This window comes from Bos taurus, chromosome 14, assembly GCF_002263795.3.
Source record: "Bos taurus isolate L1 Dominette 01449 registration number 42190680 breed Hereford chromosome 14, ARS-UCD2.0, whole genome shotgun sequence".
NCBI lineage: Eukaryota > Metazoa > Chordata > Mammalia > Artiodactyla > Bovidae > Bos > Bos taurus.
Window position 1 is genome coordinate 15,517,111 of NC_037341.1, and position 17,985 is coordinate 15,535,095.

At 45.7% G+C, this 17,985-nt stretch overlaps 1 protein-coding gene across 12 annotated transcripts in view; it reads left to right on the forward strand.

Moving 5' to 3' along the window:
• Nucleotides 1–17,985, forward strand: part of MTSS1 (MTSS I-BAR domain containing 1) — a 161,569-nt gene that overhangs the window by 125,015 nt on the left and 18,569 nt on the right. For 6 of the 12 annotated variants that reach the window (XM_059893260.1, XM_025001583.2, XM_005215374.5 and 3 more), the window contains 4 exons: nt 722–813; nt 2,226–2,300; nt 6,280–6,291; nt 16,987–17,144. In XM_059893260.1, the coding sequence (XP_059749243.1) occupies nt 722–813; nt 2,226–2,300; nt 6,280–6,291; nt 16,987–17,144 (337 nt within the window). The remainder of the gene's footprint in view (nt 1–721; nt 814–2,225; nt 2,301–6,279; nt 6,292–16,986; nt 17,145–17,985) is intronic. The other 6 variants (XM_005215373.5, XM_025001584.2, XM_059893262.1 and 3 more) reach the window with 1 other exon arrangement.

The window sequence follows — 17,985 nt, forward strand, 5'->3', positions numbered from 1 at the left end:
GTCATAGTTCTCACCAACATCATTCAAACAATTTATGGGTATTTTCTGATTTTTTGACAACATCTCTATAACGTAGGCTTGGGTTGATTTTCCTTCCATTGTACAGAAAACCCTGTGTCCTCTGACTCATGATTTCTCTCCATGGGGTGTTGTCTTTCCACTTGTCTAACCGCGATCTGTTTGGGAACCTGCACAAAATAAGAAGGGGTGTACCTGGAGAGCCTTCATCCCTCTGATCCTCTCTAGGCTGTCCACAATCTGCAGTCACGACTCATTATCCTGAATACACATCAGAATCACTTGGATCTTTTTTTTTTAAAGTAATTCTGGGGCCCCACCCCAAGTTTCTATCAAGTATTAGGTGAGGCCCAGGTGTCTTCTCTTATAAAGCTCTCCAGCCGGTTCCCTTATGCAGTGAGGGGCATGACCCCTTTGGTCTGCAACCTTGATTGTGAATACAAGTGTTGGAATTTTTTTAAAAGGCGATGAGAAGAGGTCACACCAACCAGTCATGTGTACAGCTTCTTAACAGTCATTGAAAAGCATCCTGAGGACACGGTCATTGTGAAATTGGGGGGTTTGGAGGTAAACTTGGGCTTAGGGTGCTGCCTTGTCCTGCTTCAGGTAATTATGATTCGGGTGTGTTTTGACAACCGAGTGTAAACCTTGACAACAGATTATATCTGTGTAATTTCTCCTTCTCTTTGTCTTTTTGTGCAAGTGCTTTAATCGACTGTCTGATAAACCCACTTCAAGAGCAGATGGAAGAATGGAAGAAAGTGGCCAACCAGCTGGATAAAGACCACGCTAAAGGTACGGGGCGAGGTGGCTGATGCACGTCAGTCTCAGATGGCAGGTCGCCAGCTGCTGCCTGTGCCTCTGCTGGGGTCCCTGGTGTCACCTGGAGGACGTGCTTCTCCCCCGCTGCTCCTGTGGGCGTCTCAGTGTTGGAGGATGAAGGATGGGAAGTGATCCCACCACAGGACTCAGTGCTGGGTTTGGGGCATGCAGCGTCACTCAGTGGATGCCGTCATTGTCCCATGGCGTCAGTTGCGATCAGCTGAATTCAAAGTGATTGTAACCTTACGCTTAAATGCTAGAGACTCACACTTCAGGCATTTCAGCACATTTTGAAAACCAGACTTTTAATGATGTAAGTTAGCCTTCGGTCTCCTGCCCAGAACTGGCCATTCTCTTTGTATATACCTTCAACCGGTGGGTCTCAAAACCTCACGTGTTGGCTCTAGGGACTGAGTGGTCCAGACGGACATCACTCCGTCAGTCTTCCTGGAACCAAAGGGTAGGGGTGCTGGTGGTGTGGAAGGGTCAGGAGACCCTGCTCCCAGCATCGTACAACCTGCAGTGAATGTGGTGGAGGGAAAGCGTGTGGGCCGGCAGTGATGCCAAGAGCATATAAAAGAGAGCTCTGATGGATGCCAGGAGCATATAAAAAGAGCTCTGATAGGCTCAGGGCGGGCGGGAGGGAAAGGATGGGGGTGGCTTTGTGGGAACTGGTCAAATTGGTGATTAATCGACTATGAGGGTAGCAAAGGAGAGAAGTATCAGAGCCAACTGTCATTTCAGATGTTCGTGCCTGGGTGACGGAAATGCCAGCAACAGAAATGGGAAAGTTTGGGGTGGGCATGAGCTGAGCGGGGCAGAGAGAAGTGTTGGTGGGGCTGTGGCCGTGTGGGCTGCCCCGCCACTGGGTCCACAGGGTCCAGCCTCGGTATTAATGTGAATGTAAGGCAGCCAGGCCTTTCGCACTTCTCTGCCATGTGGTCTAGTTTCTCCTGTAGTCTGAGATGCTCATTTTTGAATTGTAGCATCTGGCCAGCATCTAACCATGTGGGTTCTTCTTGGAGTGAAGCCCTGTAGATTTGGGCCTTGGGAAAGTAGATAATACTGGAAATATTTCCTGTTACTTACACTGAGAAATTGTGAATTTTAACATTTTTATTGAAGCCTTCCCAAGTGCCATCTTTTCTCAGAGCTGGTATGAATGAATGCTGGAGGAAAAGACCCTGGTACATTTTGTCCGTTTTCATGTTCATGACCCCTTTGCTGTAAAATGCATCAGAAGATTTTTTACCATTTTATATTCCAATAAAGGTATTTATTGCACATCAGAGTTTATGCTTTCAGCGATAAAAGTAATGGCTGTTGCTAAAATGTTTTCTGTTGAGCTAAGTGGTAAGATTGTTCAATATTTTTCTCTCTCTTAGAATATAAAAAAGCTCGCCAAGAGATAAAAAAGAAGTCCTCAGATACACTGAAACTGCAGAAGAAAGCCAAAAAAGGTAACTGTACAAATTCTGCCATTAATATGTTGCTTTGGGAAAATGAACACGTGCTTGATTTTTCTTTGAAATAGAAAGTCTTCAATCAGACTTCCTTACATATAATGGTCCTGTGAACAGATAGGAGCTAATAGAATCTATCAGAACCAAAGTCCCCAAGTGCAGAATATCTATTAATTTGAGATACAAAGTGGTACTTGACTTGTTCCCTCCCCCAACCTGATCTCCAAAATTTGACAGTTTCCATGTCTATTGTGCATTGTGATGAGACCTATAAATTTCTTGGAAGCCTTGGGATAGTACATAAAAGCCCTATGCAAATGTTCTATAGTAATTATTGCAGAAATTATATAATTTTCTCCTCCATCCTTTATAGCCTATAATCTCCAAAACCCTTTATTAAATCTTGTGAAAATGTTAGAAAAGCCTGCAGTGGGAGCTGGAAATCATGCCTGCATAGGGAGATTTTTCATGGGTGTTCTTAAGGGTGGGAGCCAGGTAAGGAAAGTGAGACTGCTGGTGTAAGACCCCTCCCCCTAGCCGATCATCGTTTACAGACCAGTTAATTACCAGATCCGCTAGCCAGCTTTGCTCTTCCGGCTTGAACTGGGAGTTTGAAGAGAAAAAAATCTAGCTACATCCACTTTGGAAGCATTTTATTAAGACCTAACAAGATATAGGGACTCTTTTCTTGAACTTGAGAATGTAACATTCCCTCTAGACTCTTCTTCTCAATACCCGATTTTGAATTTGCAAATGGTTCCCCCCCACCTCCGCCCCTATCAGGATGCTCTGTGGGTGGGTAGTCTTTAGCGTTTGTTTGAGACAACTTTTTTAGGTAGACATCTCCAAAACCAAAGTTCCCCTTTCCTAAGCAAGTGGTTCTCAGTTGGAATTAAAAGAAACATCTGGAGAGATGGGACACGTCAATAGAAGAGGAGTGAGGATAGGACAGACTTTTCAAGCTAAGTGTCATCCCCCCCCCCACCCCCCGCCCCCCAGTTCTTATAATAACCAGGAGACCATGTCGATATAAAGGCAGCAGGATTTTCACCCACGATCAGTTTTTCCATTGGTATTGCCCCCCGTTTTCCTTTTGGATGTGTTTTCCTGTTTTTTGGTGCTTCTGCAATTTACATTCTAACTTAGGCACCTGGGAGCTAGCATTCCACAAGTGGAATAGGCTTTGTGGCCAGTAACATTTTAGTGAGTCTAGAGGTAAATGTAAATAAAACTGCCACCCTACTCCATTGTATCTGAGGTTTCATGGAAGAACAGGTTGGTAAAAATTTGGAGCTGAGCTCTACCTAATTGATACCATGCCAGCTTTGAGATAAAAGAGATGAATGGGTTTTCAGAGAGGGTCCAAGTCTATGGACTTGAAAAAGATTTGGGAGTTTGGTGGAAAGGTTGAGGTAAGGAAAAAAGTAGCTGTTTTACTTTCTCTCTTCCAGAATTTTCTTTTCAGAGGCCTTAAGTTCTTGGCTGCAGTGATAATCCTTTTATCTGAATTCTGCCTGGAGACTGAAACAGTCTTTGTCACTCAAAGTCACTGGCATTGTCCAATTAGCGGAATTTGGACCTGCAGGGAATGCCTGATAGGTGGATTGCAATGCAACATAAAAGGAAGTTTCTGGCAATTAGACTTGCCCAGCACTGCTTGGGCTGTCTGGAGAGGGAAACAAACTCCCCATCAAGGTGCCGGATGGAAAAAGTCAGGAAACATAGGGTGCCGGACTGTATTACGTGAGAAGACGCTGCTGGTCCTGGGACTGGGGAATAATCAGCTTTTGGTTGTGAGGCACTTGGACCTGAAGGCTGAGACAGTGGAGGCTGTGATCAGGGGCTTCTGAAGCATCCATCTTGTCAACCCCAGTCATATAGCTGATGGTCTTGGGCACCGTATTCTTTCCAAACAGGAGAGCCATGACGGTGTTCTGACGTCTACAAGCCAAGTCAGATCAGTAGCTTAGAGTGTTCCTGATGATTTTCTAGTTCATCCAGGGAACAACTAGAAAATTATTTTTATTTATTTCTTTTATAAAATTTTTTTTCTTCTAAATTATGTAAGTGCCTTTTAAAAACTCACATTGGTGTATTTTTGGGGTGACTGGAGCTTCCTAGGAGGTACCAGAGTCATCCTTCTGAGTGAATTCTTATTATGAAGTGCTCTTCTAGAAGATATATGGCCTGAGAATGGACTAGAAGCACTGCAAGTTAAGGGCTGGAGGAAATCTGGTTATTTGAGGCTCCCAGTTATTTTGGGGGGTCTGGTTAGCTGAAGTTTCCCTTTTTGCCAAGGTGCCTCTCTATCGCGTTCATACCCTTCAAGTGGTAGCTTCCTAGACTTTGGCTTATAATGTGTTCGTAGATCCTTCTGAGATTTGCACCATGTGTTAGGATGGTTTGAATACTTTTTTTTGGTCCTGATAGAACTAAATTTGGTTTATACAGCCTAATAATCACTTCCTTTTAAATGTGTTTTCAGGCGGTTATTGAGCAGCTCCTTGTCATTGCTTTTTTCAAAACTGTGATCTTTGATCTAAAAATTCTTCTGATTATTCTTTTCAACATTTAAATGCCTTTATGCATTTAACTGTGGATTTGGCATTCCCTTTGACATAGACACATATGGGATGTGATTTTCGCTTGCGACTAATTTTACCTTAAATTTCACTCTGCAGCTGTATCACCTTTTGCCACATTCTGTATTTGACACTTTTTTACTATCCTATAGATAATGGTAGTTTATAGCCTAAAGGTATTTAAATCTCACTGTCAAAAAGTGTTTAATGTTTTTTGGAGTTTGATTAGACTTTATCTGAAAATCATTTTAAAACAACTTGACATGTGCTCCAGCCATGGGTGAATATACCTATTTTTGTGGAAGGCAGGCTTCTTGAATACCTAGGGGGCATAAACCTAGGTGGGGAGTTGGGGGCTGGAGGGACCAGGCGAGGGCCAGGGGTCCATGCGTGGGGCAGGGTCAATCTTGCTGACAGGTCAGGGCGACAGGACAGAGGTAGCGGGAGGGTGGAGAAGCGTGGGACTGGCCCGAAGCCCAGGCTCTGAGTGGAGTCTCCTGAACCCTCATCAGGCCCTGCTGCTTGGCATCAGCTCGTGACTTTTGAAGTCCTAGAGTTGGCTGTAACCCAACTGGGGGAAGTAAGAGTGGATCAGAAATAGGAAACATTTTGTACTATTTGCCCACTTCTGCCCTCTCACCATGCAGTCAGCAGCCTTATTTCTCATTTAATTAATTCTCATATTGTTATTAATTTCACTTAAATAATTATGGTAAAGTCTTCCGTTTCCATCTATAACTACTTTGATCAGAGACATTGAGGGAGGAAACTGCTGGAACATTTTAATATGTTAACCCTTGAGTCTGACCATTGAAATAGTTGAACGTGTCATCTTTCACCCGAGACTGCAGAGCTGATTTATAAACCTAATAAACAGACTCCCAGAGTCCCATATCAGCATATTATTCACTGTTATATGTAAGTTTTAAGGTCTTTAAATTTTTTTTTTTTTCATTTTCACCCCAGCTTGAACTTTGGATTCTTGTTTCCTTAGTGACTTTCCAAGTTACAATAAATTACACCTAAAAGCTTTTCTTGTGAAAGCATCTTAATTGACTTCTTACAGGAATATATTCTTCATCTCTCTTTTTAAGGAAGAAGAAGAAGAAGAAGAAAAAAAAAAACGTTGTTGCATTCTCTAGGACTGACAATTACAAACTAGGAAGATGTCTGTTTAGATGGGAAGTAAAGACTCTTAGCAAGGCAGGGGAGGGAACCTGGGTTGCAGCTCTCAGTGGCTGTGGGTTTAATCGCCCTAATATAAAATTCCGTGGCAAACCATGGACTGTTTTAACACAGGTAAGACTGCTGCCCGAATCCCAGTTTGACTTTATTATTTTCCTTTTTGTGTCAATTGTGTATCCTGCACTTTCTCACCGTGTGCCCCCTGCCAGTGGACGCTCTCGGTAAGTCTGTCATCCTGAATCTCTGGTGGCTGGTCACGGTGTGGTCCTTGCTGTGGGCTTTCCGTGGTTGTCCAGACCTACGCTAGTTGCTCCAGTTTCCCTCCCAGTTCAGAACAATCAATGGTGCCTACTTAATTTTCCATAATTTTAAGAAAATTGTGTGTGCGTGTGTTTCAACCAATCATTTTCTTTTTTTTCAAGTTTGACCCTTTAACGGGTTAGCTTAACATTCTAAGAGTCTTTACATCCTCATAATTCAGTATTAGACTCATGGAAAAAAGAAATACAGAGTGACTTAAACCCTGATTTCCACAGGAAAAAAATACATGCATACATACATATCTAAGTGTATATGTGTGTATTTACATCACAGACAAAACATGGAGAGCTATACTTAATAACTTCTCAAAATAATTCCCAAATCGGATTTGGTTTTATTAAGCTTGCCAACTATCTTTAACTTAGTCTTCCCAGGACCATTTGGTTTTTTCAAAACCAATCATTTATTTTTAAAAAAAATCAAAAGTATTTCTTATTTCAGCAGAGTTTGTGGAATGTTTCATTTCGAGGGTATCAGATCTTCAAATTCAATAATCACAGTGATTCTTCTTGACTAAATGTTGACCCTCAGTCTGTGGGCAACAGCGCTAAAACTTCAGGTCGCTTTCGGCGTCTCGTGGCTGTCCCTCTGTCTCAGAAAGGTCTGTCTGTGGGCTGTCCATGTGGTTTATCTTGCCTGAGTGTGCCTGAGTGTTCTCTGAGCCTTTGCACTGAACAGCTCTAAAGAGATTTTTGCATTGGATTCTGTCATCTACAAGGAACCCAAACCACATGGGTCCCCTCTAGCAGGTGGGGCCAGGATGACCTGCTGTCTCGGGGGACACAACTCTGCCTCCTTCCCGTCATGATGACATTGGGGTAATGTCCCCCACTTTTTTAAAGTGATAATCCTTTCCAGTCTTCAATGCTGTGGTTATGACACAACTTAGTGTACCTTTGGGAGGAAGGTAAGACAGTCCCTCTTCTGCTTATTGTGATAAAATTCATATAACATAAAATGTACCATTTAAACCCCTCTAAAGCGTACGTTTAATTGGCTTGAGTGCATTCCCAGTGCTGTGCAGCCATCACTACTGTCTAATTTCAGGATGTTTTCATCACCCCAGAAAGACGTCCCCTGCCATTTAAAACAGTCATGCCTCATTCTCCCTCCCCTTCAACCCCTGACAACCGTTCATGTGCTTTCTGTCTGTATGGATTTGCCTATTCTGGGCCTTTCTTATAAAGGGAATCATATAATATGTGGCCTTTTGAGGACACAGAGTTTTATTAAAACCTTTGCTTGGAAGCTTGATGTGAGTTGTCTATGGAATAAATGGGGCATGCTATTTGTTTTAAATGATGGGTAGTGGGATTAGGGATGAGTGAAGGAACCACACAGCCTTTTGACTCTGTGACTTGGATTCTGCTCATCCTACGAAGAGTCCCTGCAGCCCCCTCTAGTTCTCTCTCTTGCAGGGGCCGGCTCCCAGAGCTAAGCCACAGTGACATAGGATCATAACAGTGAACTTGGGTGTAAAGATGTAAGAAAGCTATTTGACTTAAAGCCCTATTAAATTTTATTTTACAAGTTTTAAGTCATTTTTGAACTTGGACATGTATATTTTAACAACATTTCATGATAGTTAAAATGTCTTGGTTTAACAAAAGAAATATGTATATATATGGAACTTTCTTTCAGTCGGGTCAGAAGTATTTACCTTGACTCCTTCAGAAGTATTTACCTTGAATCCTGCTTGAGCAATTAACTGAGGGCCCCCACAGGGAAGACATTTATAACTCAATGAAGTCTACTGAGACAGGGGTACATTGCTCCCTCCAGGAACGGAGACTCTGGTGGAGGCAAGCCAGTTATAGTTGTCCCTCGGGATTCAAGGGGATTCGTTCCAGGGTCTGCCGCATACTGTGAGATGCTCAAGTCCTATAGTCAGCCCTTCAAATCCACGATTCCACACCCACGGACTCCACCAAGGATTGTAAACAGTACATGAGCCACAGTTGGTTCAGTCTGCGAATACAAAACCCATGAGTTTGGATGCCAATTCTATATTTATTGAAAAAAATCCATGTGCAGGTGGACCTGTGTTCAAACCCATATTATTCAAGGGTCAACTGCAGTTCAGTCTGGTGTGCTCAGAGCCATGATGAGTATCAGCAGAGGGTGCGGCAGTGGGGCAAGGCGCAAGAAACCCGTTTACGCTTGGTGTGGGCAGGTGATGAGCAAGATGACAAGGGATTGGCTGGTGGAGAATGGAGCAGGGGCTGCTCAAGGTTCAGGGAAGTTTGTGAGCCATCATCATTTACACCGGGGCACCAGAACCAAAAGGAAGGGTGACCATGCTGCAGGGTGGGGGTTGTGGAATGTGTGACTCTGAGTCAGCTTTAGGGGTGAACTGAGAGCCACAGTGACCTCCACTGCCCATCCTCGGCTACCTGCCTCCAGATGGTTCTATTACTCAGCCCCATTTCTGATCAGACCCCGTTCTAGACTGACTTTTCCCCCCATCACCGTTCTTTTCCTCCACACGGAGAAAGCAGAAAGCTGGAGTGATGCCGAATCCTTTTCACTGGCTCAGTGGTTTCCATGGCCGCATCAGCGTGAATGTTTGCATTTCCTGGCTGGTTTCTTCGATGCTTTATGAAACTGGCAGAAACCCCTGATGCCCCAGAAACTACAGTCGTTGAGTGGATGGTTCTCCCTGCCTCAGTGGTAAAAACCGAGGTGTCTCAGCCCCCTCCAACCACCCCCGTGCTTCAGTTTTTAAAGAGGAGTAGCCCTGAGAACCCTCTTGCCCAGAGGGACCTCCCACCTACAAATCTGAAGTCCAGGTTATCTGTTAGTGGGTCACCTGGCTTCCTCGCTGGGCATAGTGCAGAGGCTCTGTTCCCTTTGTTGAGTTAGGGGAGATAGAGAAGAGCAGACCACTCAGAAAGAGGTGTGGCCCACACAGAGAGACTCTTCTAGTGGTTAACCCCATCTGCCATGGGTGTGCCTCCAGGCGTGGTCAGAAATTGTCCCCCCAGGACCTCCTGGGCCACCGGAATGAGCATGGGGCTGGAGGTGGCCTGCCCTGAATTGCTGGTGATCCGGATTGCGAGACCCAGCCCTGGAAGGAGGCAGCAGCGCCAGAAGTCTCCCCTGGATGTTTTCTCTAACCACCTCCCTCTGATGCATGTCAGCTCTCTGCAAAGTGACACCCCAAAATGAAAAATCCTTCCTGAATGCTGAGATGAGGAGGTACAAAGAGCTGGTCCATGGTTCTAGGCTGTTTTCTCCACTTCCTCTTCCCTCCAGTCAGCATCCCTGGAAGGGGTAGATTGCCACATCAGTGCAATTGGGAAACGTGTACCTTGAGCAAAAAGCAGTGATTGTTCTCTATTGGAACCAAAGCTGGAAAAGTTCCCTCTGAGGGCAGGGGGTGCCTGTAAATGCAGACAGGTGATCACTGAGACGCTCCAGGGCTTGTATGACCACGTGTAGCCTTGCGCTGTCTCTGGACATTTAGCTGCAAGTGCACGTGACACAGCAGGGAAGACCGTTGGGTCACTGCTGCTTTCCACGCTTGGGAAAGGTGTGATAGGAGCCTGCGAAATATTTGAATGGGTGCAGTTTTACTCAATGGGACAACCTGTGTCAAGTGGACAGGGGAGGACTTTTTTTTAATGAGTCAGCATTGGAGAGTTGCGGCCTGACATATGTTCTGGCCCAGGAAATGCCAGGTAAAGCCATCAGCAGAGTGAGCAGGGAGAAGGGAGAGGTCAGTGGATGCAGCCAGCCGTGCCATCCTGGGCTAACAGGCTGATGAGGAAAAGCATACCAAAGGGGCAGCCTGACTTCTTCGTCTCAACAGCAGCAGTGGTCAGGCTTTCCTCTTTAGACCCCATGTGGTTCAGTGACCTATCCCTGACTGTGGTCAGTAGAGATGTGGGAATCTAACTGAAGAAGCTCCTGCAGGGGACTGTTGCATATGTGGTAAAAGTGTGGAGTCTTCAGAGGCCAGGGGATTCCTATTTCATATCTGGGAATGCTGGGTTATAAACAGACTAAGCAGATCCACCCGAGGCCCAGAGCTGTGCGCTCCTTTCCTTTGCAGAGCTGGTCTCTGGGAAAGCCTTGGCCTGATACAGCTCATCGGGTGTCTTGCTTGTGACTCTGGCTGCACATGGCTGATTGCAGGAGTCGAAAAAGGTGCAGAGAAATGTCCCTGTGCACGAGGAGTCTTTGTCAAGGTGTGAGTCACCTGGCTTCCCTGTGGCTGCATTTAGAAGCTGGCAAGATGCGTTTAAGGGGCAGGGGGAGCACACAGCAGGAGCCCAGTGCTTTTCTTGGTGTTAGTTTTGCCAGAAGCTAAAAAGGAGGATGTGCTTGAAATACCCATCCCCCGCACGCCATGGTGTTGATTAACCCCGAGAACACTGAGTGGGTGGTGTGGTGCAGGGCTAGATGGGCAAAGGGGGGTATAGTCCTGCCTTTCTTGAGTTGCAAGCCCGTCACAGTTTTCACAGGGTTAAATTGTTTCACTTCTGGTGCCTCTCTTTTATTCATAAATTCTCCATGACTGCCACAGAGGAGCCCGGTGAGCTGAGCGTGTCTTCACTCATTCAGGAAGTAGGTATCAAGGGCCTCCTCTGGGCTAGATCCCCTTGGCGGCTATGGAGGCACAAGTGGCCTCTGCCCTCAAGCCGTTTCCACGATGGCAAAGGCATCTACGTTCTAACATCAGTTCTCTGACACCAACTGGGTATCCACCAAGTCACATCAGTTCAGATACTAACTACCTGGGGTGGGCTTAGACCCCATGCACTAAGAACAAGATTTTCTCCACTTCAGTCACCAGCCACAAGTGGGGTCCACAAGCTACCCACCTGTGTGCCCAGCCAACCTCAAATTTAGGGTCTCCCATGAACCCCCTCAGGTTTGACAAGTTTGTTAGAATGACCCACAGAATTCAGGAAAGCAGTGTTTCTTAGGGCTGCTGGTTTACTATAAAGGAAAGAAATGAACCCCCAGGTGAGGCGCTCCATAGGATGCAAGGTGGGTGCAGTCTCCGTGCCCCTGCCAGGCATGTCAGTGTATTCATTGGAGCTCGCTGCTCCAGAGTTTTTATTGCATTTAGTGGTTATAGAGGCAGGCTGTCTCCTGTTGAGACACCCAGGGTTTAGGAGGAGGGCTTTAAAGATGCTGTGTTCCTGCCAGTGGCGCCTAACACTTCCTAAAGCTCACTACGTGCTGGGTCTGGTGCTGAGTGCGTGATGTGAACGAATCCATCTGCTTTCACAACCATGTGAGTAGAAACTGAGGCACAGCCTGTTGAAAGAATAGCAGAAATAGAGTTTGTTTGAAAGTGTTCAAGCCCAAAAGCTTCCAGTCTTGTCTGATGAAATCTCTCCTCCTTTTGATCCCTGGTTGGTTTTGCTTTGGAAAAATCAATCAAAAACTGCTGCAGGATATTAAGAGTAGAAGATGATGTATGTAGGAATAATGACAGCTACCTTTTGGTGGAAAGGGGGCATTTTTCATTCCAAATTCTAATCTCCAGATCACCTTGCATGTCTGTCTCTGAAATTATATCCCATATTTCAGTATTTATATCCCTTATTGCATTGACTGCAGATGCCATCAGTGGTAAGATGCATTATTATTTTCTCACTGATTAAAAAAATTTTTTAAATGCCGTGTAAACTGTGACTTCTACTGACTGTAAGATATATCTTAATTTTTAAAGTATAGACATGAAAAATCAGGCATCTTCAGATGAAACACAGTATTTGCATGAGTGTGTCAGGGACATATGGAAGTCATTTTATGGGATTCTAATCGCAGGGCCTATGCGTGCTATGAGCATGAAGCTAGAAGAAAGCAGGCTTCCGAATGGGAAAGATGGAGAATTGGCATCTGTCTGCATCCATTCCTAGCTCAGGGGCTCTTGCAAGCCACCCTAATCTCAGTTTACCCCTCTGTCAAATGGGGGTGTTAATTCCTGCCTTGAACGTTTATGTAAAGATTAAGGAAAATGTAAATGTTGGGAAAATATGGAATCTTGGTTTCATTCCAGAAAGCTTTGTGAATTCTCCCTACCTACTGATCAAATTTTTTTTTCTCCTTTGAGGGTTCTGCTTTGGTCCATGACCTGCTGCCTATTAATAGTGCTTTTGCCCCAGGAGCATTTTTTTGTAAAGAGAATAATCATATGATTTCCCCTGTTGGGGGAAGTAAAGGAGCTGCTGGCTGTATTCACCAGAATTCTCCAGCATGAATCCAGCCAAGACCTGGAAACTCGCAGGGGAAAAAATTCTCGAGACTGAGATGACTTTTTACAGAAAAGGCCACAAGCAGTGCTTTACTGAGGAATTTTGTCTGGAAAGCCTGTTTAAGCCCTCTCTTCTTTTGGCTGATGGGCGGCCCTGGAATTTGTTCGTTTTCCAGTGTTAGGCCATTTAAGGGCATGATGGTTGAACCAGTAAGCAAACTCACATTGTGCTATTATAAGTGCCTCATGGCGCTCAGTCACATCCAACTCTTTGTGACCCACCCCCCGCAACCCATGGACCATACCCGGCCAGGCTTCTCTGTCCATGGGATTTTCCACGCAAGAATACTGGAGTAGGTTGCCATTTCCTCCTCCATGGGTGTCTTCCCAAGCCAGGGATCTAACCAGAGTCTCCTGTGGCACCTTCATTGGCAGGGGGATTCTCTACCACTGAGCCACCTGGGAAGCTCCTATCAAGGCCTTATTCATTTGCAAATATTTGAGTACCTGCCTTCCAGGCAGGTGTGCTGAGGTAGAAGACACAGTGCTGAGCAAAAATATTTGTGGTTTCTGTCCTCGTGGGGTTTCCTGATCACCAGGGGAGACTGCCGTCCGTGGAAGAACTAGAGGCGTAAAGATGAAATGAGAACTGGGAGGAGTGTCGTGAAGGCTGTGTAGAAGGAATCTCTGAGAATTAAATACGAGAATTTAGTCTGGTGAGAAGGTTCAGGGAGGGCTTCTGTGAAGAACTGTGACCTGAGAATGAACAGATGCCCGACAGCTGGGGCGGAGGGAGAGGGGATGTTTAGGGGGTGGAGCCGGACGTTGGAGCAAGGGAAGAGGAGGGGGAGGGCCTGAGGCGTGTTCACGACGCTGGACTTTTTATTGTTTTGGCCGCACAGTGCGGTGGCATCCAAGATCTTAGTTCCTCATCCAGGGGTCGAACCCATGCTGCCTGCATTAGGAGTGTGGAGTCTTAAGCACTGGACCGCCAAGGGAGTCCCCACTGAACTTTCTTGAAAGCAGTGGGAGCTACTGAAAAGTGATAAGATTTGCATTTTGAAAGTAATTCAGGGCTGTTCCAGGCAAATTCGTCCAAATGCGGTCAGAGTGATCTATCAGGGGCTGATGGAGCCGTCCAGGTGAGAGATCAAGGTGGCGCAGGAAGGGTGGGAGTAGCAGAGACGAAAGAGGAGACGGAGTCAAGTCCACACGGGAGCTGCTGCAGTCATCGGCAGCGGCTCTCCCAACATTGCTGATGGGAGGGAAATGAATGGGCTTTTGTATATTAAATCAGTGCTAACACAACTCCAAATTTGTGGACCTAAAAAAATGACTGTAAGAACCAGTATATCCAACTGAGACATGGAATAATTTCTTCCACGTTTTTTTTTTTTTTATAAATATATGTTGTGGTTACTGAATTTAAGAAATAAACATTGTGTTTCTAGGTTATGATATATCCCACATGGAAATGTATTCACTATGACTATAATTATAGCAATCTTTACAGATTATACTTATTTTAGAATACTATAATTTGAAAGTCCTTTAATTATAACATAATACATATTTAAAATAACTTGACTAATCATAGAATGATTTAAATTTATATTTACCAGATTAGGTAACACTTGGTTCTAGTCACTTTGCTTTCCTATGTCAGTGTATTTTTAGAATTCAGTGTCATTAATCATAGATAGATGTGCACCTTACAACTTGTGAAAGGAAGTAAAGATACCCATTTCCCCAATTTCTTATAATTATAGGCTAGTATTGAAAGAAATTGCTACCATAATTAAACTTTTTGCCTCTGGAGTTAAGAACATGCTGACTTGGTCCGTGGTCCTCCGTGGTCCCTTAGTTGGAGCATCCTTGGAGAGATTGAGAGGCTTACAAGAAGGCCTTGGGACCAGCCACAAACAACCACATGGCCTCACTGTGCAGGCTTGGTCAGGCTGTTTGACAGGTGGTAGAGAAACAGGGAGTTTCATTACCAAAGGGCTTGTATCATATACACAATCAGTGGGTGTGGATTCAGCTGCCCAAGCCAGCATTTTGTTTACTTATTTTAAAAAAGTTTTTGGCTGTGCCTTGCTTTTGAGATCTTAGTTTCCTGGCCAGGGATGGAACCCGGGCCCTTGGCAGTGGAAGCGCAGCGTCCTAACCACTGGGACTTCCCTGGCAGTACAGTGGTTGGCATTCCGTGCTTCCCCTGCAGGGTGTGTGGGTTCGATCCCTGGTCGGGGGACTAAGATCCTGCCTGCGGTTCAGCCCAGTCGCAAAAAAAGAATAGGGAAAATTCTCAATTTCATGGGACTGGAGTGCCTGCACACTCGCCTCCCCGCAAGTCCCCCTGGAGAATGGAAGGGTGCTTTAACAAGTTTCTTGTCCACAAAACTCATGAAACCTATGACTCTGCAGCTGGGTAATGTGTGAAACTGGCTCCCAGGCAGAGAAACTGGAAGAACAGGTAGAATTATTGGGGTCAGGGAGGGATGGTGGCTGATAACACCAAAAAGTTGTCAGAGCAAATTTTCACATAGTTGTTGGATAAAATCCCTCCGCATGGACTTTAACAGTGTTTTGCTGCACCCAGCACATATGCTCACCTGACCAGTGAGGACTCCGTGTACAGACCACTGACGGTACTGGAATGCCATCTAAGGCATTTTCAGGGACGACCTTTGTCCCCGATTTTCCCTTTTTGTGCTAACTTAGAACTTAACCCCTGCCAAAAATCCAATGACTTTTGCTAGTTGGATGTTCTTGACGCCTGACTGCCTTTTTGGCTCCAGAGGAAGCTTTCTCATCTGCTTGTGAGAAAATACAGAATATATTCCTACGTTCAAGGCAGTTTTCCCTGACCCTGTACTTTTTCAGACCAGATAACACATTGCATCTAAGTGTTCTCTGTGGCATTCTTAAAGAGGAGGGTACATGGTGACTAGTCAGGTCCCTTTCTAAGTGGCGGGTGGAATCCAGTCCCTCGACTTGAGGCAGCTGGTGGAGGAGGAGGAGGAGGAATCCAGCATCAGAGGGTCAGGCTGTGTGCGCTCTGACTGCCCGCTCCTGCATGGCCCTGGACAGTCCTCCCCTTCTCCCCTCCTCTGAACTGGGAGCAGATTGGTTTGGATAACCCGTAGTGCCCCCTCCATGCTAACATTCTGTTTAAAACACCTACTGAGTACCTGTTGTATGTACCTATTAAATACCTTTTGAGTACCTGTTGTATACACCTATTCAGTACCTGTTGTATACACCTATTAAACATCTATTGAGTATCTGTTGTATACACCTGTTAAACACCGATTGAGTACTTGTTGTATACACAGACAGCATTTCACTGCAGGCTAGGCTGGGAGAGTCCAAGCCTCTGTCCGGAAGGAATTTAGAGATTCTTTTTCTGGTTCAGGTGGTAGGTGAGCATGGGAGCCCAGTGTGGAAGCTCATGAGCTGGTCTCCTGATGGTCACCTTCTTGTCCTCAGATCAGATTTACAATAGCCACGCCCTCTGATACAGTGTCTATTTGCCCAGGTTTATCCATGTTTATCCAGACTTCTTCTGTAAATATTCTCAGTCCAGGGGCCAAATGGTGTGTGTCACAACAACTTTACTCAGCAGTTGTGATGAGAGCGGGTATAGACAGCCTGTAAATGAATGGGCGTGACTGTGTGCAAATAAAACTTTATTTATAAAGACAGTAGCCTCACCAAGTTCTTGAGTTGTTGAAAAGTCTAGAAATGGGTGCCTCTGCGTATCTGGGGTCTGTGGATGGGGCCAGGTGGTTCCCAGGCATGGGCCAGCCTCAATACCCAGGCCCCCTTCAGTCCTCCACCAGCAGAGCTCTGACTGCGGGTCTTTTTGTTGCTGAGCTTGTCCTGCAGGAAGAGACTTCAGGACTCTCCACTAGGGAGTTAAACTAGCTGCCAAGGAGTCCCAGGGGGCTCCCCGGAGCCAGGAGAGCTGATGCTAGGCCCCATTGTATTCCGGGACAGATACTTCTCTTCCAGACAGAGGCTCTTTTATTGAGCATGACCCAACAAAACCAGGTTGTGCCCATTTTTGGAAACATCCACAGGCCTTCACCTTGTTCTTCATACCTTAGCCTCTTCAGAATGCAAGTCAGGAGACATTACCCCAGAACATTTTATTTGTCATAAATAAACCAGGATAAGCATCCCCTTTGGGCACTAGAAATTGGAAATGGCTGATCCTAGAAAAACAGCTTCTTTTAGATCCTTTCTGGGTATAAATAAATGGTTTTTTAGAAGTCCTGGGGAATTGTGGTTTCCAGTCCAGCAGGGACCAGAGGGAGGAGGACACTGCTTCCAAGAGCTGCTGTTTCAGCAAGCCAAGCTCCGGGCTTTGTTTCACTTGCAGGGCGAGGTGACATCCAGCCCCAGCTGGACAGTGCGCTCCAAGACGTCAATGACAAGTATCTCCTGTTGGAGGAAACAGAGAAGCAGGCTGTCCGGAAGGCTTTGATCGAAGAACGCGGCCGGTTCTGCACCTTCATTTCTATGCTGCGGCCCGTGATTGTGAGTCAGTGGAAAGTTCCAGAAGGCTTAAACTGCCAGTTCTGAGGAGACCCTCCTTGTTTATCTGGAGGCACTGAGAAGTTTGCGGTGTGTCAGGAATCATGATGATGGAGTCAGGATTGTGGACCAGTAGTTGTCTGCAAGTTGCTGATGGCCACACGGCCCTCTCTGCATTCTGAGCAGTGGTGGTTCCGCTTACTTTTTCTCCTCAAGATGACCCCACAGAGTTGTCCCCAAATTTGGTCCCCAGACCAGCAGCATCACCTGGGAACTGGTTAGAAATGTGCATTCTCAGACCCAACCCAGACCTACTGAATCCACAGCTCTGGGGCTGGGAACCCCACCAAGTCATCTGGGCTTTTTAAAACAAGTCCTCCAGCTGATTTTGAGACCCAGTGACTGAGATGAGTGCCAAGGAGTGACTGTGAGATTAATAGGGGAAAAGCCTCAGTGAATCAACGCAGACTTATTTTTGAAGTCAATTAGTTGAATGCCTTGAAAAGTTCTGCTGGAGCTTTTCTTGAGGCTGATAAAAATGCACCAGCTACCATCCCTCAGCCCTGGCAAAATGCCCAGATCTGAGTTGTCCCCCTGAGCATAGCGCTTTCCCGTGAATCGTTCTTACCTGGGTCCACAACCCCAGCTTACTGCTTTGGTGATGTCATTCTTCCGCAGCCCATAGTCTGCCTCACTTGCCATTGATTAAGTTGATGGAGAAAACAAAGGGGCAGTGAACCTCCAGTGAACACACATGTGCTGTCACTTAGGTCTGCCAAATCTGGACCAGAATATCCCCAAATGGTGTCATCTGCTGAAGTCGATTGACTTCCAGGGGGAGGGG